The sequence below is a fragment of the Pieris brassicae genome, chromosome 12, assembly GCF_905147105.1.
Source record: "Pieris brassicae chromosome 12, ilPieBrab1.1, whole genome shotgun sequence".
In the NCBI taxonomy this organism is placed as follows: domain Eukaryota; kingdom Metazoa; phylum Arthropoda; class Insecta; order Lepidoptera; family Pieridae; genus Pieris; species Pieris brassicae.
This window is the reverse complement of record NC_059676.1, coordinates 5,984,024-6,005,323: the sequence shown is the minus strand read 5'-3', so window position 1 is coordinate 6,005,323 and position 21,300 is coordinate 5,984,024. Positions and strand designations below refer to the sequence as shown.

Here is a 21,300-nt window from a genome sequence, read left to right as displayed (position 1 = left end):
AAAATATAGCAACCGACAATTGGCATTAAAACCTTTGACAACGACAGTTTGATAAAACCGCCAGGCGTCATTCATAACATTTTTACCGGCACTTTAATTTTTCATTGTTCTAACTTACTACTGTTCCCATTATATACGAACACAAAATGGATAATAACGATGCAGTTGGACTTGATGACAATGAAACAGCAGGACTGGAGGACGAAAAAGTAGTTACAATGATGGACGTGTTAAAAGAACAAGAAGATTTTGAAGAAGATGCAAATGCCGTGCTCGGAGCTTCTGACGATAAAAATTGCACTTTCTTTATGGTGAGTGCTTTTACTTCTACCGTATATATTTGTCTTCACTTACTTTTAAATCACTGTATCGTCTATTAAAAGCTAAACATAACAATCAAATATATTTTCAATTATCTTAACGTCCCTAATTATAATTAATAAAAACATTAAAATATATTTAAAAAGTTTGGTCCCTGTGGCAGAGAACCTTTACCACAGGCAACATTTTGCTCTATAGCAATACTTATTCGTTGAGTAAGGAAAGCACCAGTGGCCCCAGAGCCAGGCGCCAACATAAATCTTTTATTAGCGCCTATCTACTTGAACCCCACGGCCCATGTGTCCATAATCGAAGTTGGAGGAAAGACTCCTTATATTATTTAAGCCTGCCAGCTTTTTTGTTTGTCTGAGGGAGGTGAGACATAAAGTATCTTTAAAGCCTCTTCCATCTTCCAAGTGATCAACGACATCCCATCCGGCTGCTTGCCATTGTCTCAATGCTTGTTGGCTCCAAAATGGCTGGAACATAAACTTTTAAATTTGATATTCCGTATACTACAGTACTGACATTACTTATTTTACATGATTACATATTTAGAAACTTGTTATTATGTTAGAAATCTTATAAGAATTATTAAACTATTTTAACCATACCCTTTTTACTGTGAGTTCTCAAATAATTTAAGAAAAATATAATTTTTGTAACATTGATGGATGCTATATTAATAATTATGATATTTTGGTTTCAGGGCTACATCAAAAGACAAGCTATATATGCTTGTATGACTTGTAATTCTGATGCCAAAGATGATCCTTCTAAGAGAGCAGGTGTTTGCTTGGCTTGTAGCCTTAAATGTCATGAGGATCATGAACTTGTTGAGCTTTATACAAAACGAAACTTTCGATGTGATTGTGGTAACCCTAAGTTTAAGTCGCATCCTTGTCAATTTACTCCAAATAAGCAAGATTTTAATGAGGAAAACAGTTACAACCAAAATTTCTCTGGACTGTACTGTATTTGTCACAGACCTTATCCAGACCCAGATGTAACTGAAGAAGATGAAATGATACAGTGCATTATTTGTGAGGACTGGCTCCATTCTGCACATCTTGATGCTACTGTCCCTGATAATGATCAATATGCAGAGATGATATGTAAACAATGCATGGAAAAAAATAATTTCCTGCATAACTATGCAGACCTTATTGTAAACTCTGAAGCGGATGTTACTGACATAAGCATGAATGCATTATCTAATAGTGGTGCAAATGAGACTATTATAATGGATACTACAAATGATTTGTCTATAAACAATATTGAAAATCTACAAGAAAGCATTACTCCACATAGCAAACATACTTTTGTTGCAGAGGTTGATGGAGGAGAGGATGACACTAATAAAAATGATGTATTAGAAATAAATACACTAACTAAGGAAAAAGATTATGTTAATAAATCTGAACACACTGACACCAATAAATACAATGATTCAATGAAGGCATCCCAAACTCAAACTAGTATTGATAATAATGTAATGACTTCTGAAAAAAAATGTCCAAATGTAGAGAAAGAGCTGGTTACCTTTGTCAATAATTTAGAAAATGAAAATATTACAGACACTAGAGAAAGTAACATGGAGCTTTCTGAAGTATCAGATAATTCAGAACAAAAAAAATCTGTAGCAAATAGTAATGAAAATGAAGCAATTGAAAATTCAAAATTAAAGTTTAATGAGTCATCAACAGTTTTAAAAACTGACAATAGTATAGTACAAGAAATGGAAAGTGATTCTGTAACTGGGAACCTTGATAAAAATGCATCTGTTGAACAGATTAATGCAAAAGGAGAATTACTAGTAACTGATACTAGTATTTTCAAAATAGACAATGAAGGTATCAAACAAATAAAAGCAACAGAAACTAAAGAATTATCAAAAGTTGAATTGATTAATTCTAATGTAGAGGGAAATGAAAAAGTAGCATCTACTAAATCAACTGATGACTTGGAAGAAGATAGACTTCTTGAAGATCCTGTAGAACCTGCAATTGTTCCAGAAAACAATGCTACTCAGGTTAATAGTGCAACTGATGAAACAAAAACAGAAGGTATAACCACAGTTCCAGTGACAGAAAATAATGTAGAAACTTCACTAGAAAAAGATACTGCAGATGCAGAACCACAATTAAATGAATCTAGAAGTAATGCAAACTCTGGTGATAATACATCTGCAACAGATAATAACGCGGAAGAACTTCCATTGGGTACTATACATAAAAATGAAAGAATATGTGAAAAAATGGATGTGATTAATGATACTGATTCTTCCAAGATTCAAGTACCTATGGAGGAAAGTCAGAAACCTGAATGTAAACGTAAGCTCAGTAAGTCAGTTGAAGATCAGATAGATGATTTAGAATCCAAAAAACCAAAACTAGATTTAAAACCTTGTATTAAACCTCAAAAAGTGAAACAAAGGTACCAAGGTGCTACATTTTGGCCAGTACACTTTAGGCAGAAACTATGTATTTGCAATGAATGTCTATCTATGTATAAAGATTTATCAGTATTATTCCTAATAGATCCTGAAGACACTGTCAGTGCATATGAGCATCTAGGAAAGGAAAAATCTAATGGAAAACCAGCATCTGAATATGAAAAAGGATTAGCAGCTCTATCTTCATTAGACAGAGTCCAACAAATTAATGCACTGACTGAGTACAATAAGATGAGAGATAAATTATTAGATTTTCTGAAGAGTTTCAAAGACCGTAAAGAGGTAGTTAAAGAAGAAGATATTAAGGCTTTCTTTGCTGGGATGAAACCAAAACGGGAACCTGATGGAGTTTACTTCTGCAGATAAGAATCTGCTTATAATTTCCACTCTCATTTCTTAATTTTTATCTAGCAGTAAGACTTAACTTTGGTTCAAATGATATTTGTCTAAAATTGCAATTATAAACAATTTAGTTTTAAATTATATTTTACTAGTCTGGTCCAAAACAAGAACATAGTAACAATATTTGATTTGTCTCTCAGCTTTTGAAGTTTATTTTCTTTCATTTTTTTGCCTCTTCAATTATTGGAGGTAAGCAATAACAATTAAAAATATCTCTGATATTAAAACTTCACTTTTTTCTATTAATATAGATAATTTCTTTATTTTATTGCTCACACACATTGCTCGTATTCAGTACTCAATATCTTTTTTAAACCATCATCACAGCTGTCTCACAAGCATCCTTATTTATTATCATTATTTCACCATTTGTATGTAATATAGAATAGAGTAAAAAAACATATAAGGTAGAATAGTTTATTATTAAAAAAGTATTGCAATCACGCGTATAGAATATCGTAATGGCCAGGTCTATATAGCAAGTGGACAAGGGGCTTTGAACCTTCCGGAAAATCGTGGGCGATTACCTGAAAATATTTCATAAAATGAATCATATCATATAATACATCAAATAAAGCTGTGTAAACCAGCTAGTAATGAAGGCAATATCAATTATCTATGAATTCATTTCAGAATTTAATGTTTCAACAATATCTGCACTATATGTAGAATATACCAACAATTCTTCTTCAAAACAACTGTATTGTACAATCAAAACTGCTTGGAGTTGTTTCTACATCTGTAGTGCTATAATACAAGTCTTACGCAACTACAAATACACAAACTTTACAAAGCCGATTTCACTATATTTCATTATGGTATACCTGACTTCCCTCACCACGATCCATGTACTTAACTCTGACTCCAACATTTAGGGCATTACTAAGGGCTATTATGTGAATATGGTCAGACTCTTTATACATTGGTTCTACCTCCTGAAAAACATATTTAATAATAATAAATTTTTAAACAACTAAGTGTCATAATCCTTATTATTATTTAACAGTATATATACTAAAATATACAATAAAAGCTAGTTACGATATTTGTTATTAATATTTTGTGCCATGTATATGTTGCAGCACAATTGAAAATTGAACCTATCATATATCATAATGAAAACTTGTGAAAAAAAGTGAAAACAACACTTTCTTGGTTTTAAAGTTACACTTTACATCAAAACCAGGGTGAGTTTTAACAATAGGGCCTTATATTGAAATTTGATAATGGAAAAATTAAAACATTTACTTACTTTCATAAAAGATTTTGACAATGATCAATAATTATATCCCGATTTAACTTATATAATAATATATTATTAAAATACTATGTAAAATGTACCTGTCTACAAAATTCAGTAACAGTTCGGGGACCTTCAATGAAGTTTTGATAAAAATCATGCTGTGTCTGAAGCTGGCCAGATGTAATAAGTCGCAAGTATACAACAATGTAGTCGGAGTATCCCTGTTTATTAAACTTGTCATGCAGCTCCTTGCGAATATCTTCTATCCCATCTGAACTTCCTCCAGCTTGTTCACCTACTCTCTGAACTACTTCCATAAACTGAAATATGGTTAAAGCAACTTCTAAAGATATAATGGTAACAATAATTTAACTTTTTAATAAATGGTAAAAAAATTTAGTACTATAAACATAATTATTTAATGTTATGCTATATGTGAGAAAAGATATTATGAAACCATACAAATAAAAGGTTATAATTAGATAAGATAATCCTAAAATTTTTGCTACCTACAAAATCAATCTTATGTAGGTAGTAGGAACTGTTTTAATTGACCTTCACAAGTTACAAAGTCACATTCAACATAGTGGATATTTAAATGTTCAGAAATATCAAAATATCTTTAAATAGCAAACTATCAACGTATAACTCCATCAAGTCAATAAACAAAACATAACCCTAAATATGTTTTCTTACCGTTTCATAGAAGTCATCAACAGTAAATTGAGGAAATCCTAGTGCTACTAGAATATCTTTAGAGTTTTTGGCTATCTCATGGAATTTTTCATACTCTTCTTTATCTTTGAGCAGGTGTTCTAAATATGCGTACGAAAAGGCTCGGAAAAAACAGTTACCGTCCGGCCTTGTTCTTCGAATGCATTTATATTTTGAAGCTAAATCTTTAATTTTTAATAGGTATACTGGGTCCTCATTGTATTCTTTTTCTAATGATGCCAGATCTTCTTGCTCACCAACCAATGGAATAGACTCCGAAATCTGCAAAACAAACAAGTCAATGGAAATGAAATTTTTCTTAGAACTTAGCGATACTTTCTACAAAAATAATATTTTATACTATTTACTTACCTCTTTCTCAATTTCACGTTGTTGTTTTAAAATCAACTCATCTTGATTAACAGAGTTATCACCTAAATTACCGGTACAAGCGCTGCTACTCGCTGCATCGTCCGCCATTTTCAATTATTTTGAAAATAAAGCTGACAGCTGATTTATTTGCGCTTGCCGGTTGGCCATATTTTTTTTGACATGCACTTGTTGACAAGTGACAATAAAAAAAATATTAAATGAGGATAATCCTATTCCTAGCAACCAACAAAAAATATGCAAAACATAGAAAATAACATGAAAATACCTCATTAGCAATAACTAACTGCTTGCATATGCAGCACATCTTATTTTTGTTATAAGAGACAATAAATCAAACTGAATTTTTAAAATCTTATTTATTTCTAATTTCTTTATAATTAAGGGCCATAGGTTAATCTGCAAACATATCTTCTATTCTCTTTTGAACTTCTTTTTCAGTATCAGAGTTAAATTTGTCTGGAAGGTTTTTGACTGCTTCAAGATCCATGTCTGGAGTTTCCCCACCATCAGTAGAAACTTGCCCTTTTGCCTAAAAGAATATTAAAGTATAATTGAATAAGAATGACACCAAACATTAATTTATACCTAACAATACAGTCATTATAAGTTAATGTTTATATTAATACATACCTTCTCGAGCTGTATTTCCAGCTGCATTATAGCTCTTTCCAACCGATAATTATCTGATACAAGTTGTGCCCAGCGACGTCGAAGAGCTCTTAGTCTGGCACCACTTGCTGTTTGAGAACGTTTACGCTCCCAGTTTACTGCAGCAATTTGTTTTCTGAAATATTTTTATATTTGCTTAATTATTCAAGCATTTCTTTTTCAATGTTTGACCAACATATGTAAATAAAATTAAAAAAAGTAAATATAAAAAGTTTTCTCACCTTAATTGTGCATGAACATTCTGTGAACGTTCAACCAAAGCTTGCAATACATTTAAGTATGACCTCCAAGCTTCTGAACTGTATTGTAATTGCAGCTCTAAGTTTAAGACTCTTATAGCTTGGTGAGAAAGCTGGGCATGTGAATTGTCAACTGCTTCTATCCAAGCTGTAGGTTCACCTAGTCTTCCTGTTGGTGGGGGTGGTAATTCATACCTAAAAATACCAAAATCTTAGTAAAATCAACAGATATATAAAAGTTACAAATTAGATCTGAAAATTTTGTCATAACTCAGATTACTTAACTGGTAATTTGTACCTTTTCATAGATAACGGTTCCATTGGCAATCGTTGCTGCACTCTTTCCATTTCTCTATGTAATGCCGGTGTTTCGAAGGCTGTACTCGGCTCAGGACCAGCATTTTCTAAATAATTTTTAGTAGGCCTATATCTACGACATTCCTCTTCGACCATAGCCAATGCCTTAAAATATAGATTAAGAAAATAATAGGAAAAATCTAATCAAATAAAACGCTTCATTTGAGATATTTACCGCTTCTCTAACCCCAGGATCATCATAACCCTGGTCGATATATGGCAATGCATCAACCACTGCTTCTCCCGACATAGTTATCACAACAACGGTAAAGAGCCACTTATTCGGAACTAGGGTGACGAATAACTACATAAAATGGTAAAAAAACTTAAAATTTCTACCGGAGAATATAAGAAATATTAAATACTAATTGTTTATTTAACGATGTTTCTTGTTCTTGACTGATGTTATTACCACAGAGAGAACACAAGTTAATTAGTGGTAGTCGTTGAATGAAAGAACAGTTTCTTTAAACTATATTTTTGACGTTTTTACTCTGTACAAAGAAGTTTAATTATTTTACTGAAATATAAGCATCAGATGAATTCAGAAATTAAAACGATGCAATAACCTTGATCAACTATTACGTAAGAAACAATAATTCCGATATTTCATAGCGATAAATAAAGACAGCCTTTGTCTTTGACATAGAACCTTGAAATTAATTTGACAGTGATAAATGCAACGCAGTGATAAAGGGGAATCGAATGAAGAGAGGAGAACGAAGTACTAACATGAATGAATGATTGAGCGTTGAATTATTAAATTCTGAAAATCGAAGCAAGAAATAATAATTGACTTCACAAATGTTTTCCACTACAACGTCGCTCATTAAATGTGTTCGGACACTTACTAAACAAGTGTCTCTCAGGGCAGTTCACTCGACGAAATTAGCAATGGCTCCTATTAAAGTAAGTTTAGGGACAGTATTAAACAGTTATGCTGAAGTATTATATAAGGACCGGCTAAATTTTAATGATCTTAATATTTTCAGGTTGGCGACAAACTACCTGCAGTTGATCTATTTGAGGACTCTCCTGCAAATAAAGTAAATGTTTGTGAATTAACGTCTGGGAAAAAGGTTGTACTTTTTGCCGTACCTGGAGCATTTACACCCGGTTGTTCCAAAACACATTTGCCGGGATATGTACAAAACGCCGATAAGATGAAGGGTGAAGGTATAGCGGAAATAGTGTGTGTTTCTGTTAATGATCCCTATGTGATGGGTGCTTGGGGAAATCAGCATAACACGAAAGGAAAGGTAAATTTAAAAAAAATGTTTTATTACAAAACATTTCTTTTTACTAAATTTAGTTCCAAAAAATGTCGCACAAATTGAAGAATCAAGAATATATAGATTTGTAACGAACACATTTCATCATTTGTGACATACCACTTTGATATTTGCAAGCATTGCTTTTGTAATTGTTAATTATTCTGTGTAGCATGAATGATAAGCCTTTCGATAGTGATTGACCCTGACCTTATGTATAATGAATATACATAAGCAATATTAAAAACTGCTTGATATAAGTTGTTATATGTATTGTTATTTTCTAAGAGTATAATTTTTATTTCATATGAAAGATATTGTGTGGGAATATATATATTTTTTTTTAATTATAGGTTCGTATGTTAGCTGATCCATCAGGTAGCTTCATCAAAGCTCTTGACCTTGGTACAAACCTCCCACCTCTTGGTGGTTTCCGTTCCAAAAGGTTTTCGATGGTCATCAATGACAGCACAGTTGAAGAGCTAAATGTGGAGCCTGATGGTACAGGTTTGTCATGCTCCCTAGCTGACAAGCTGAAACTGAAGCAGTAATTTAAGCAATCTCTGTTAATCTCAAAAATATATCCCAGCTTTTAGCTGTTCTAGACTTGAAGCAACCCTTGTGATATGTATATTAGAATTTAATAAATATGTATAAATATTGTCAATGTGCTTTAATTTTAAAATGTTAATACCTGGCGTTTTAGTTTCTTATTCAATCTGGTTAATATGTTGTAAATATAAAATTACAAAATAATTTATAAATTTGTATGTTAATGTGATTAGGTTAGTCGGGTTACTAAAAATATATCAAAACACCAATTACACTGCTATTTCTGTTGATGTTTTGTCAATATTTAATCAAACAATTGTGATTCTTCAATTTATTAGGCTAAAGCTAGCTAAGTTATTTTACTCATAATGATTCAAAACTAATTGTTGCTTTATAATCTAATATTCAGCATTGTTTTTCATAGAGCTTATTAGATACCCGTAAATTATTATTACTGTTCAATAAGGACTAAGTAGCATTCATAATATAATAATGATTTTTGAAATACTTATTTTGCTAAATGACTCATGACAACATAGAGGAAGAAAATATATGGAGACATAGTGTCATGTCAACATATACATTATTAATTGCGTTTGGCATTTATGTTTTATAGTCTCAAATGTAAATTTTATCTATTTCTCTTTACCGTGCAATTACATTTCACGAAAAAGACAAACACGTTCATGGTACTAAATGCTATCGTAACAACTTCTCAAAAGTCTACATGCCAGATTCTCCATTTTATGTATAGAATTTTTTCAATTAGGGTTGTATTTCATAAAATTTTAGGGTTTATTGCCTTATATAAATGCCATGAATGAAGTATCCAGGACATTTAAATTTGGTACCTTATGCCGGTCGCCAGACGCCAACTATATGTACTTGTTAGTGAGCGTTGTGGCGCCTAAAGAGAAAATGCAGAAGTACTGTGTAGGTAATTGAACTTTCTTGCAATCTAAAAGTATTATTGGATATTAGTTCATAATAAACTTTCTTTATTATAATGGTATATTGACAGTTTTAGTAACGAATATGGTTAAATTATTTTTGTAAGCTTTTCTTGACCCAATTTCTTTGTTTTTGCTGGATCTATGACTGTGTAACTGAAATTCGATTAGAAACACCTAAGGGAAAAGATCTTTGTCATCGTCAACGCTTTATTACCCAGACTATAAGAGCAAATTTTCATACAAATTTAGTTTGCGACGTTCTACATGTAACACTATTATTGAGGCATCTTGACTAAGCCCCCAGGTCTTTATAAATCTTAAAAAAAAAGAAGACGCTATATTTCCATAAACAAATTCAACATTCAAACATGGTTGTAAAATTTTCCCGCCAAACAGCAAACGGCCATCGGTTATCCTTTCTAAATCCAGTTCCAGTACAGTTTCTAACTCTTACTACTCTCACTCCTAGTGACCTTGTGACTAAGAACTAATTTTAATAATATCTTTTACATTTAATTTTTTATCTCTTCCTTTAGAGTAATTTTCAAAGGTTTTGTGATATATTTTATAGCATTTCTAATTAATATTTATAATTCAACGGTATTTTTATTGACTAGCATTTTCATAAAAACTTAAACAATATAAAAAGAAATGTTTTACCCTGTCGAATCTTTGAAAAGAGGTGGTAGATTTTATTTATGTTGGGTTGCGGATTCTTGGCCACAACGTTTTCAAGCCATTAATAATCGTCAAATTTGGTCTCAGGATATTAGACGAATATGGTAAGTATCTGCATATTTACATTGGGAGTATCTATTTGCAACATATTGCACTTAAGTATGTACCTAGTGTTCTTAGGTTTTGTTAATAAAAACAAATATTTGTTATTTCAGTCATGACCTTCAAGAAGTAATATGTCAGGAATCACGTCGTCCATCAAAGAGATTCTCTCTTCGGTTAACATCACAACTTATTCACGGATTAGTCCTCTTGTATCATAGAAAAGTAAATGTATTAATTGGTAAGCATTTTACTTTTCTAAGATTATTATTTTAATATTACCTTTAGGAAAACTGTATGGATGGCATACAATTTAATAATGCAATACTTTTTAACTTGCCCCAATGTGTGTGTATGATTTTCCTGGAAGAAATTTAATTTAGCTAATTTCAATTATTGTATGTTGACTGTTTTATCTACAGTAAGAATTTTTTGTTATAGGTGATCTTTGTATGATAGAAGCTTATGCCATGCACAATACTAATAAAAGGTAATAAACTCAGGTTATCTATATTTTTGCAGGTGAAACATTATTAACAAGATTGAAATGTGTATGTGCTCCATTTAATAAAATTTAATTATTTTCTTAGGTGTAAATGGGTGGAACAAGTGAGAGTTCATGAACCGAGGTCGGCTCAGATCATACCCAGACTAGTAATTGAGGAAGTAGGAGATGAAGAACAAGTGGAGGAACTTTTACAAGTACTAAATTTATTTATTGTTGACAAATACATTATGAAGTACCCGTCAATTTAATACATAGGGAATAGTATTTTGATGGAATTTAATGTTTTATAAAATATAAAAATTAGTAAGTTGTTTACTGGGGTTTGAAATTAACAAATGCCTGTCATATCTTAGCAGTTCAGCATCCCCCAACACAGTCCAACACATATATAATTAAATTAAATTTAAACATGAAACAAATTGAGATGTACCCTCATAAATTGAATTAAATGTTGATAATTTTCAGTTTTTTTTCAAATGTTAATATTTTCCAGAGAACTGGAAATATAGTAGCCTATGTAGAAGATATAACATTGCGAGAACCTACTCTGCCTGAAAATCAACCTATTGATGTAAGTTCTATAGTAGATATAATATTTTTGCTGCTATTGAAACTTGATTATTTTGAGTTTTGTTTAAGAATACAAATCAATGCACTGTCAGGGTAGGTTTTTTAAATTGGTTAAAAGACATAAGGATCATTGTCTCCCCAATGTTTAATGAGTGGAACTAGTCATGTGTTCAATCTCTAAAAAAATAAGACAGGAAAGAAATATTAAACCCAATATTATACAAACAGGTCTATAACTAAACAATGAAATTTTGTCTGCCCATGACCCACTAGCTTCATTAACCTTTTAAGCTCCGAGAAGTACAGGTGTGCGGATATTAAACGATTGAAGAATGAAAGCCCGTGAAATCGTGATTGGCTAAATGGATGTAATATCATGTCACGTGACTACGTATGTAGCGACAGATATTCTTTCGACCAATCGATCGATCGGTCAATTAAACGGACCGCGCCGTCGTCTGCTTTTTCTTAAACTTCGTTTCTGGTGTAATAAAGGTTTTAACCATAGACTTGTTAACTAAAACGAGAAATTAACAATCGAAATTGTCTTGGAATTTCTTTAGAATACTGTATTACGTTTGTGCAGGATGGCTTTGGCGAAATGCACTTAGAACTGCCGGTGATAAGTGATAGGACGATCGAATTGATGCTCGGCCCCGATGGAAGTGCGGCACAACAGAGCGTTATAGACCCTTGGGGTCTGTCGCCCGATCGGTTGATCGATCAGTTGAGGGTTAATAAATCTGCACATATGGAGAGGGCCTCAGATCATGACATTTCTCTATTTAATAAAAGTACATATAATTTTTTTATTATGGTAAAATTTTGTTTAATTTTTGAGCCCGTGACCTTGATTACCATATTCTTATCTTGAGAATCTCGTCAAATATGTCAAACTTCATACAAAAAAAATTGTTTCACAGTTCTTAAAACTAGATTTAAGTTTGATTGATGATCTAGAATATGGGGCCTAATTGTACCTTCCTACAATTTTAAATGGCGCGAGTCGAGGACTCAATTTTTTACCGAGATTTGACAGTTAAGAGTTCACACTTGGACGTGATTCACAGGAGTCCGACGTAAAAGCCACAGAATACTTAACATAAATCTTTTTCGTAAATATTAATTTTGCTTCAGTTTTGGTTTGGTTTTGTTTTTGTCATGTTAAAGCTATTTAACAAATTTATATTTATAGCGACAGCAGCCGAACTACAAGCCCCTGGAGAATTTGGTAAAGGTAACAACATTTTTTGTATTTAAAACTGTCAATTACTTTCTCGGTAGCCTCGACAACCAGTAATTAAGATATTTAAAAATATATACTAATAAGTCAGGGACTATCGTTTTATCGACGTTTTGTGTTTTTCCCCAGAAATTCCCGATATCCAGTTACCCGAAATACCCGATCCCCAAGAAATGTTAGTTCAATATACTTTTCCAGTATAGCTAGTGTTTAGTGTTTATGTAGATGTTTACTTTTTCTAGATTAATCTATGTAATCATGTGTTGTAAGGAGACAAATGAGTAGACATTTATTCGTAGTATAGCCTCCTAGGCAGAAGCCTATAGGAAAATATAATAATAGGAATTTAGGTGGTCATCACCTATAGACCTTCAATTGTGAATAAAACAGACGTGAAGTACCCTCATACCCTATTATTACCTACCCTACCTTACAATTATTTATTAAAATATTTTGGATATATGTATTACTGAAGTATAATGTAGAAATGTAATAGGAATAAATGGACATCGGTCCATTGGTGAGTATTATTAGAAGAAATTCTGATCAAGGTGAGTGTTTAATGGTACCTTTTGGGAAAATACTGTATATTTGTGTTTAGGAAATAAATTCTGAAATTACTTTGTTTATTAGTTACAAACATATAAGTGTTTCCTCTTTATAATATAAGTATAGATTACATTATTTAGATGTAGCAAGGTTAAATAGGACATATACATTTTACGCCAAATACAATACTATTGATTTCAGTCTACGTTGCAGCATAGTAAAATAAAACGAGTAGCTTTCCTAAAATAATGTTTTGTTAGCATCACGAATTACCTAGACAATAAGAATAAGTTTCTCCAATCTTGTTAAATACGATGTATGCCGTTATCTCCATTTTTGTTACGCAACAACGAACTATATTTCGTCCAATCCCAGTTCCTGTATTTTAGTCACGGATTAATATAAAAAATAATAAGACATTCACTAATTATACCCCGCAGGGACCGCATGTCTTTGTTCTTGTTCGGGTAAAAAAGATGTTTTCAGACAGGTTAATGATTCTATTACAGACAATTGGAAATAGTCCCACATGAGACTGAAAACCGAAATATGCCAATGGAGATTGAAGATATTTTATTAGAAGAAATTCCGATCGAGGTGAGTGTTTAATGGTGGATTTTTTGATAGGTTTTTATTAGGATTAAATATTGCATAGTGCATACAATCATAATACTGATTAATGCATGAAAATGGAATAGTGTGAAATATAACATTTTAACTTTATACTTAGTCCAGCCTGTTCTGTTATAATTGCAAATGCATTTTTTTACAATTTATACCTTCATATTAAAGTATCAGTAAAAAATAAAAATCGAAATGGCCAGCTTTGGCTTTTTATCAGGCCCTAAAACTGTTTGGCCACAAATCTATAAATTTACGCACTCCAAGGGAAATTTCGCCACTGCTTGCTCCAAGGATTTTTCTCCGTATCGCTTAGAGCAGGTCATGTCCTCTAAAACTGACCATAATTTGAAGTCCAGAGAGTTGAGTTCTGGGCTAGATGGGGGCCAGTCTTCAGCTCTTATAAATTCCGGAACGTTGGTTTCAAGCCAGTCTTGGGTAGTTCGTGCCTTGTGACCAGGTGCAGAATCCTGCTGGAAAATCCACGGTATATTTTTAAAAAGGCAAGGACTGACAGGTTTCACAACATGATCCAAGACTGTATCATGATACACTTTGGCTGAAGTTTTCACTCCTGTTTCACATTTTTTTTACTCCTTAATAAAGATATATAACACGGGGTGTGTACACCAAACTATCACTTACTCAAGATGATGACCACGTTGTACCTTTCCGACCATTTCTTCTGCAGCTTCTTTACATACACTTAATCATTTTACTTATTGTAGTGTTCTTCAATCGTGAAAAATTTTTCATCGTTAAAGCGGATATTTCTGTCCTTTTCGTGTATCGCGACGGAAGCCGTTTTTATCGATCTACTCTCTTTAATTGTAAATATTGATTTAGGTTATGTCCTGTATGTCGATGAGCACCGAGCTTCTTGTCTTGTTTTGTTTTATAATGCGCGACAGAGTCCTAGCGGGATTCTTCATTTCTTGCGATAAAGTTTTTGAAATAATTCACGTGTTCCAATTTCAAAACGGGTAATTAAAAAGTTGGAGTTGTTGAAGAAATGGGTCTGCCCCATGCCCATTGACAGCATGAGAGTTTAATTTTGGTTTTTTAGATAAATGAAAAGTAAGATTATAATACTCATCGTCATTTGTCATTCGTCATTTCTCTATACGTCTTTTAAGTTAAACATGTCTACAACTAATAACTTCTGTACCTTAATTACTAGTCGTAATTGCTACGTGTCGTTGATTTTGAGATAGAAGGATCTGTCTGTCAAATGTGTTAAGATATTGTTTACGTTGTACCAAGTTTTGAACTATAATGAATCGTTTATGATGTTTACGATGACTCCTCTCGACTCGGCTGTAAATCGATTTTCAAGTAAAGATTTTTCATAGGAATAAATTTGAACGTAGATTAAATATTTTCTAGGAATACCAAGCTCAGCAACACGGAAGGAAACGCAAGCGCATTGTAATGAAGATAGATGAATGTTTGAAGTTAGGAAATGCGTACATGCGGTCTCGGGTTAACGATGTTAAAGTGGAACAGCGCTGCCAGGTATGTAATAGTCTGGGGTATGGGACATTTTGTGAGCTTAGATATGTTTCTGAGTTGGAATTTTATCATATCAATTACTAGATAACAAAGTTCCTAATTTGAAATTTTTGGCTTATCAAATATTTAACGGAAAGTTCGATTGGATAAGTCTTTTTTTAATGGAAAGATCAAGAAAGGTACGTGTAGTTGGCGTGAGATATGTTTTAACTGCATATAGAACTAATTTTTGTGGGAACATTTTTTCATTGAAACTTGTGTAATAACATCACATATCGTATAGGTACGTGGTAAATTTTACGTCCAAAAATAACAAAAAAACTGGAAATCGAACTTAGGCCACGAAGGCGTTTCATAGATTCCTTAATTGTATGACTATTTAGGATCCGGCCTCCGATATATTACGAGCAGAAGTGTCCGTCCGACAAATGTTACACCGTCCGACATGCGCGGGCGCACGCGTTACGCATAATCTAGGACTTATAATCAGGAAAATGTACTTGAACAGCCTTTGCAAGTTAGAGAGATGTGATGTGCCTGAGGTAAGATTTTTAATAACATTAAATAATCTAAAGATAGCCAAACAATGGCGTTACATTCTCTGGGTCTTGATACCTCAGATTTCTGTATCTGTTTCGCAGTCATATCATTTCCTTATAGGTTATTAGGTGATCAGCCTTCTGTATCTGCCACACGCCGTCGTATTTTCATAAATAGATAAAAATCCGGGATTTGATCTCACAACCTGAAGCTCACGCTCAAGCTACTAAGCCAACACTGCTAAAACAAACATGGCGCAGGCTGTAATTATGTTTATAACGAAATATTTAAATTTCTTAATTCATAGAAATGATTGCTTTTTAAAAAGTATTTTCTAGTGCATAGTGTTGAAATGAAAACCAATGATCTAAAGGCTAAATCTTTGCTTAGAGTGTAGTTAGTATGTTAATTTTGTGGTTGTGTTGTGGTGGTGTTGTAATAAAGGTAGATCAATATATAACTCAACTGAGTTACATAGTTCACATTTACCAATAGTGAAGACGCAGACGTTAAGATAACGGTTATTTTTATTTTCATATATTGTTAATAAATTTTGACATTTTCGAATATATATTATACGATATTCAGTTAACTAATACTTTTAGTAGAGACAAAAATCAAATCAATACATGTGCCCTTGGGGTTTGCCAAACCGTAGGGCTTATATCCGATACAGAGCTCAAACACCCCAGCCCTAAACCACCGGCCAGTCTACGGTCAATCCCAGACCTCTTCTTCAATGCAACAGCCTCCTTGTGAGCATGTAATGCTGCAGACCATTGCACATCAGGCTTCCTCACTTCCTAGTATTGGTAATACAATAGCTGGTAGAGAGAGGTCTGCCCCCAATGACTGAGTACATAATCCCAGAGTAACATAGGATATAATATCAATAATATTTAAAAATGTCCCCAGTAGTTATACAGGATAACCTACAATCTATCTATCTACTTTCAGGTACCAATGATACAAAGGCAACATCAGGATACAAGGATGATAGTAGAAGAGACTGAAGGCCCTATACTAGCGCCTGTGATCGAAGAACCACATTTACTTGGTCGAGAACAGGCAATTCTTGATGCCGATGTATCTGTTAATATTTCTGCTGTTGGACCAAATGCTTCTGTTCTTGAACCAAATGTTTCCGCTCTTGGACCAAATGTTTCTGTTCTTGAACCAAATGTTTCCGCTCTTGGACCAAATGTTTCCGCTCTTGAACCAAATGCTTCCGCTCTTGGACCAAATGTTTCCGCTCTTGGACCAAATGTTTCCGCTCTTGGACCAAATGCTTCTGCTTCTGGGAGAAATGTGGAGGAAGTTCAAGATGTGTCACTTCTACCCACTCAAAAGATATCGGAAATGCAAGTTCCAGATCTACCATCTGCGGTAAGTTTTGACACACACAAAAGATTTCTACTATATTTTCCTAGCTAAACCTACGTTATATACAACATGCCCGTTAGCAGACTTGTGCTGTTTTTTTTCCCCGCGAATCGAACCTAGGAGCTCCCCGAGACGAAAAACTAAACTACGCAATATGTTTAAGCTCTTTTTTAAAATAATTCTGATACATAATATGAAATTTAAATCACGCCTCAAGTATTCCCAGTAAAGTTTTCGTAATTGTCTTAATTTGGGATTCGTAAAATGAAATCCTTTCGCGTCGCGTAGTATATAGGTTATTTTTGTTACAGCCTAAGAGACGTCGAACTGTGGGTACAAATGAAGCAAGGTTCATGATAGATACAGGTACATTTATAATCTGAATTAATATCAATTATTTGTTGTCTACAAAAATACAACGGATTCTTTTTAAAAATCTTTGTTTATTTTTCTCACAAACACTTCGTACATAAACAAGTTACAGTTATTTATTATTGTAAATAAAAAATTGTCTTTCTTCTATTGAGGCAATAGCTCTTTTGTGTGAGACTGATGTCTGTTAAAGGTGTTCATCAATAGGTTGCGTTAACAAAAAAAATATGGATATATATTATATAATTAATAAGTAGAGTTATACTATATAACTAGTATATATTTATGCAAATATTATTCGTTAAAATTAAACTGACTTCAAATACCTATCGTTATTTTCTTTGGTACCTAACGTACATTATAACGTACTTGTCCAGAAACGCGTGCATACCAAAAAACTACTGAATTTTAATGTTACTTGGACTGTTTGTATATGTTCAAACATATGTACCTAATTAATTTTAATTAAAATTTAATCATTCAATTAAATATGATTTATTTTAAAACAGTTTTATTGTTACTTAAGAAACTGCTTGGAATCTTGGGACTGTTTTCTAGAACGTCAATCAATCTTAAATCTAGTCTCAAGAACTGTCAAACCATTTTCGGTATGAGGTTTGACAGCGCTGAAGACTAGATTGTAACTTGAGATATCAAAAAGAATATGGATGTAAACAGATCATTTAACTTAAATATCCATTTTCAAACATATGACATTTATTTCAATCTGAAATCCTCTTTTTTGAGGTCCTTGAAGAATATATGAGCATGATTCAATATTGAATTTGTTTTTTTTACATTTAGATCTATATAAAAGGTTACGTTCTATTTAAACATCGTCTAATATTTTTCAGAAAACAAAGAGAATCAACCCCCCAACAGACATTTGGACCATCTCTCCGAAATGCTCCACGAAGCTGGCATTTCCGATATACCTGAAAAAATACCGGAAAGGGAAGTTGAGAATAGTCAAAGGAAAAAATCCAGCGAGAACAGTGAAACTCCTTTAGGAAGCCTCGATAGGACAAAGGTGTCGTTGGGAGATACTGACAGCTGCACAGATTCACAGAGGATGATAAAGTAAGGCTTGAGCCAAAGTGGCCATAAAATATATCAGCCATATGTTTAGCTTGTACCTGGTGACATGTTTAGAAAATGAAAAACGGCGTTATGTAAAGTTGCCACTGCTTTTATTGTTTTTGAAGTAAAATCCGTTCCTCTCTACTTATCGTCGGGTATGATGGAACCATTGAGAAAAGCATTCATTTTTCCTTGGGGGTCTCTCCTATGGCATTTTCGTACGCTTTCACCGCTTCTTCAGGGCTCGTAATGCGAGAATACCTCGAATTTTATCTTTAGGTCTTGGGTATAAATGTAGGCCGCAGGGCGCCAGACTGTATCGCGGATGACATTATCTCGACACCCGCCATAGTCAAATATTCACCAGTCCAGGTGAAGGTGTTTCTTCTCTTCAGTTAAAGTATGGGGAATCCATCTAGTACAAAGCTTGAGAGCTTGAGATTGCTACGTCCACGCTTAAATTCGTTAAACCAATTGTAAATAGTGGCACGAGATGAAGAAGATTAAGAAATGCTATTCGCAGCCTATCATAGCCCATAGTTGTTGAGTAAGCCCACAACGAAATTTATAATATTTCATTGACCGAAATTTTCTCGCGTTAGGTTCATTTTCACGTGTAACAAGAGTTTTAGATTTGTCGCCAATTCTCAAAAACAAATGACAAATGAATGCAGTATACTAAATTAGGTTTTCATTAGTAATGTTTCTAACTGGCCAGTTCTAAACATTTTCAGCGTTACCCACATATGGCACAACTTGATAGGTCACAATTTTTAAGTCATACACTTACACAGACAGAAGGCTCGTTTGCGTTGCCGGTCTATTAAGAATAGAATAAACATTTTTGAAAATTTCGTGAGTGTATTTTGTCATGACAAATAATGCTCATGCCTTGGGCAGAATTTTGTAATCTCCTTGGTGGCTAGTCTTAAGTCACCGGGACCCTTATTAAGAAACACAGGCTAAAGTTAGACTAGCGCCACTTCTCTGTAACGATACCAATTCCAATAATAATTTTTAGCTATCGCTTTTTGTATCTTCATCACTGCCGCTATTGCAAGATTTCAAAAATATAGCATATATGTATAACAAGAGTTTATAGGATGTTGCGTAAAAATACTTGATGAAGATTTAAAAGTAATATAACCAAAATTTTCAGAGAAGATTGGGGAACATTCAACACTATGGTCAGAATATACCACTGTAAAGCAGCAGGATGTGTTCCTCTTAATATGATGGTACTTCTCGCGCGGGGTCCGGTTTTATCGGGACATGGCCGGCTAACCGCCGCTAAATGCTTTAGCTCGTTATTGAGTTAGTATAAGAAAAGACAATTATTTGTATTTGGTATAATCCCTTTTATTGCTTAACATTATTTGTAACAACATTTAATTATATGTTTAATTAATTATTTAATTTTAATTTTTCAAATCTCTATGCACCTTAAGAAAGTTATAATCTAAATAAAAAAATATGTCTTGTCAAATAATCTGATAAATGGAGATGAATTTAATTTAAATTTCAAATAGTACACAGATTAATATGCGGATTTCGCTATAGATTGTGTCAAAGTCTTCCTTTTTTTAGATTTATTTCACCTTAAAAATATCGATTTGTTTTTCTAATTTGCCATATTTTAGAATCTTTAAAAAAATATTTCCCAAAATAGTATCACCAACCACCACCAAAAAAATGTAATCTATTTCTCTTATCTTTCCAGAACTGAAACAACATAGATTTATACGCATCGAGAAAAATCCTGTTACGCTAGAAATAGTGGATATCAATCTAGGACCCAGATTCGACAGAACTTGATTATAAATTACTTTCAAATGTTTATTTACTTTTTATATTTTTATTAATTGTGGTAGAAAGCCCTAAAATGTAACTTAGGTGAATATAAATTACATTTGTTTGTTGCTTTTGCCTTGTTAATAAATCAATGTTGGATAGTTAATTAGTTAGTTTGATATTTTTATAATGCTTTGGTGTATTTTAAATGGGCTCTTCATTTAAAAGATTTAAATATTATATACTTATTTTTCATATTATTTTTATTTTTGATATGGTTGGGAAAACCATTTTCTGTTAAAGTGTGTTTTTTACGTGTCTGGTACATGTTCTTTAAATATAAGTTTACTAAATATATATGTTTTTTATTTTAAACCAAAATTAATTTTATTTAATTACTGTACATAAAAAAGAGTAACAAAATACAAGCCAAATAAATCATAATAATTTGACGTTAAGATCCATCCATCGTTGCATCTCATTACTTCAATTCAGTAATTAATATTCCTTCTAAATGCTGAAACGAATGAAGAGCGACAAACCAAAAACTGCGCAAGCGCCAAAGTGGGCCTTGGCGGTTGCCTGCCATGGAAATTAAAATAATATAGAAATTTGTCTCGCGATACAGAGATGGCGCCTCTCGTAATGCACTATTATAGCAAACAAATTGACATTGACTTTTGATGACACTAATAATTACTGGGTCTTTGTAGTTTTTCGTAAGCGTTGAAAAAAAAATTATATATTGCCTCTAGCACTGAATTAACAAGTTGTCATTTCCG

General features: G+C 32.8%; 5 protein-coding genes across 5 annotated transcripts; 3 read left to right on the top strand and 2 right to left on the bottom strand.

The window, feature by feature from the left end:
• Positions 1–23: 23 nt before the first annotated feature.
• On the top strand, positions 24–3,976 carry LOC123717202 (putative E3 ubiquitin-protein ligase UBR7). Its single transcript, XM_045673086.1, has 2 exons — positions 24–311; positions 1,031–3,976. Exons 1-2 carry the CDS (start codon positions 147–149, stop codon positions 3,140–3,142), a joined length of 2,277 nt encoding a protein of 758 aa, XP_045529042.1. The 5' UTR covers positions 24–146; the 3' UTR covers positions 3,143–3,976.
• Positions 3,582–5,634, bottom strand: LOC123717204 (ubiquitin thioesterase otubain-like). Its single transcript, XM_045673087.1, has 5 exons — positions 5,508–5,634; positions 5,118–5,417; positions 4,520–4,741; positions 4,003–4,113; positions 3,582–3,705 (listed from the first exon to the last, which is right to left on the bottom strand). The coding sequence occupies exons 1-5, from the start codon at positions 5,613–5,615 to the stop codon at positions 3,619–3,621; spliced, it is 828 nt and encodes a 275-aa protein (XP_045529043.1). The 5' UTR covers positions 5,616–5,634; the 3' UTR covers positions 3,582–3,618.
• A 231-nt stretch (positions 5,635–5,865) lies between these two features.
• Positions 5,866–7,378, bottom strand: LOC123717377 (pre-mRNA-splicing factor SPF27). The gene is made up of 5 exons (XM_045673332.1): positions 6,969–7,378; positions 6,735–6,898; positions 6,419–6,631; positions 6,159–6,312; positions 5,866–6,057 (listed from the first exon to the last, which is right to left on the bottom strand). Exons 1-5 carry the CDS (start codon positions 7,041–7,043, stop codon positions 5,920–5,922), a joined length of 744 nt encoding a protein of 247 aa, XP_045529288.1. The 5' UTR covers positions 7,044–7,378; the 3' UTR covers positions 5,866–5,919.
• A 119-nt stretch (positions 7,379–7,497) lies between these two features.
• LOC123717378 (peroxiredoxin-5, mitochondrial) lies at positions 7,498–8,731 on the top strand. Its single transcript, XM_045673334.1, has 3 exons — positions 7,498–7,702; positions 7,786–8,052; positions 8,418–8,731. The coding sequence occupies exons 1-3, from the start codon at positions 7,598–7,600 to the stop codon at positions 8,613–8,615; spliced, it is 570 nt and encodes a 189-aa protein (XP_045529290.1). The 5' UTR covers positions 7,498–7,597; the 3' UTR covers positions 8,616–8,731.
• Positions 8,732–9,933: 1,202 nt separating this feature from the next.
• LOC123717486 lies at positions 9,934–20,671 on the top strand. Its single transcript, XM_045673491.1, has 16 exons — positions 9,934–10,351; positions 10,463–10,590; positions 10,791–10,839; positions 10,940–11,051; positions 11,351–11,428; positions 12,014–12,221; positions 12,623–12,664; positions 12,800–12,845; positions 13,729–13,816; positions 15,227–15,355; positions 15,736–15,894; positions 16,850–17,278; positions 17,587–17,641; positions 18,502–18,727; positions 19,887–20,041; positions 20,448–20,671. Exons 1-16 carry the CDS (start codon positions 10,221–10,223, stop codon positions 20,540–20,542), a joined length of 2,130 nt encoding a protein of 709 aa, XP_045529447.1. The 5' UTR covers positions 9,934–10,220; the 3' UTR covers positions 20,543–20,671.
• Positions 20,672–21,300: the final 629 nt, after the last annotated feature.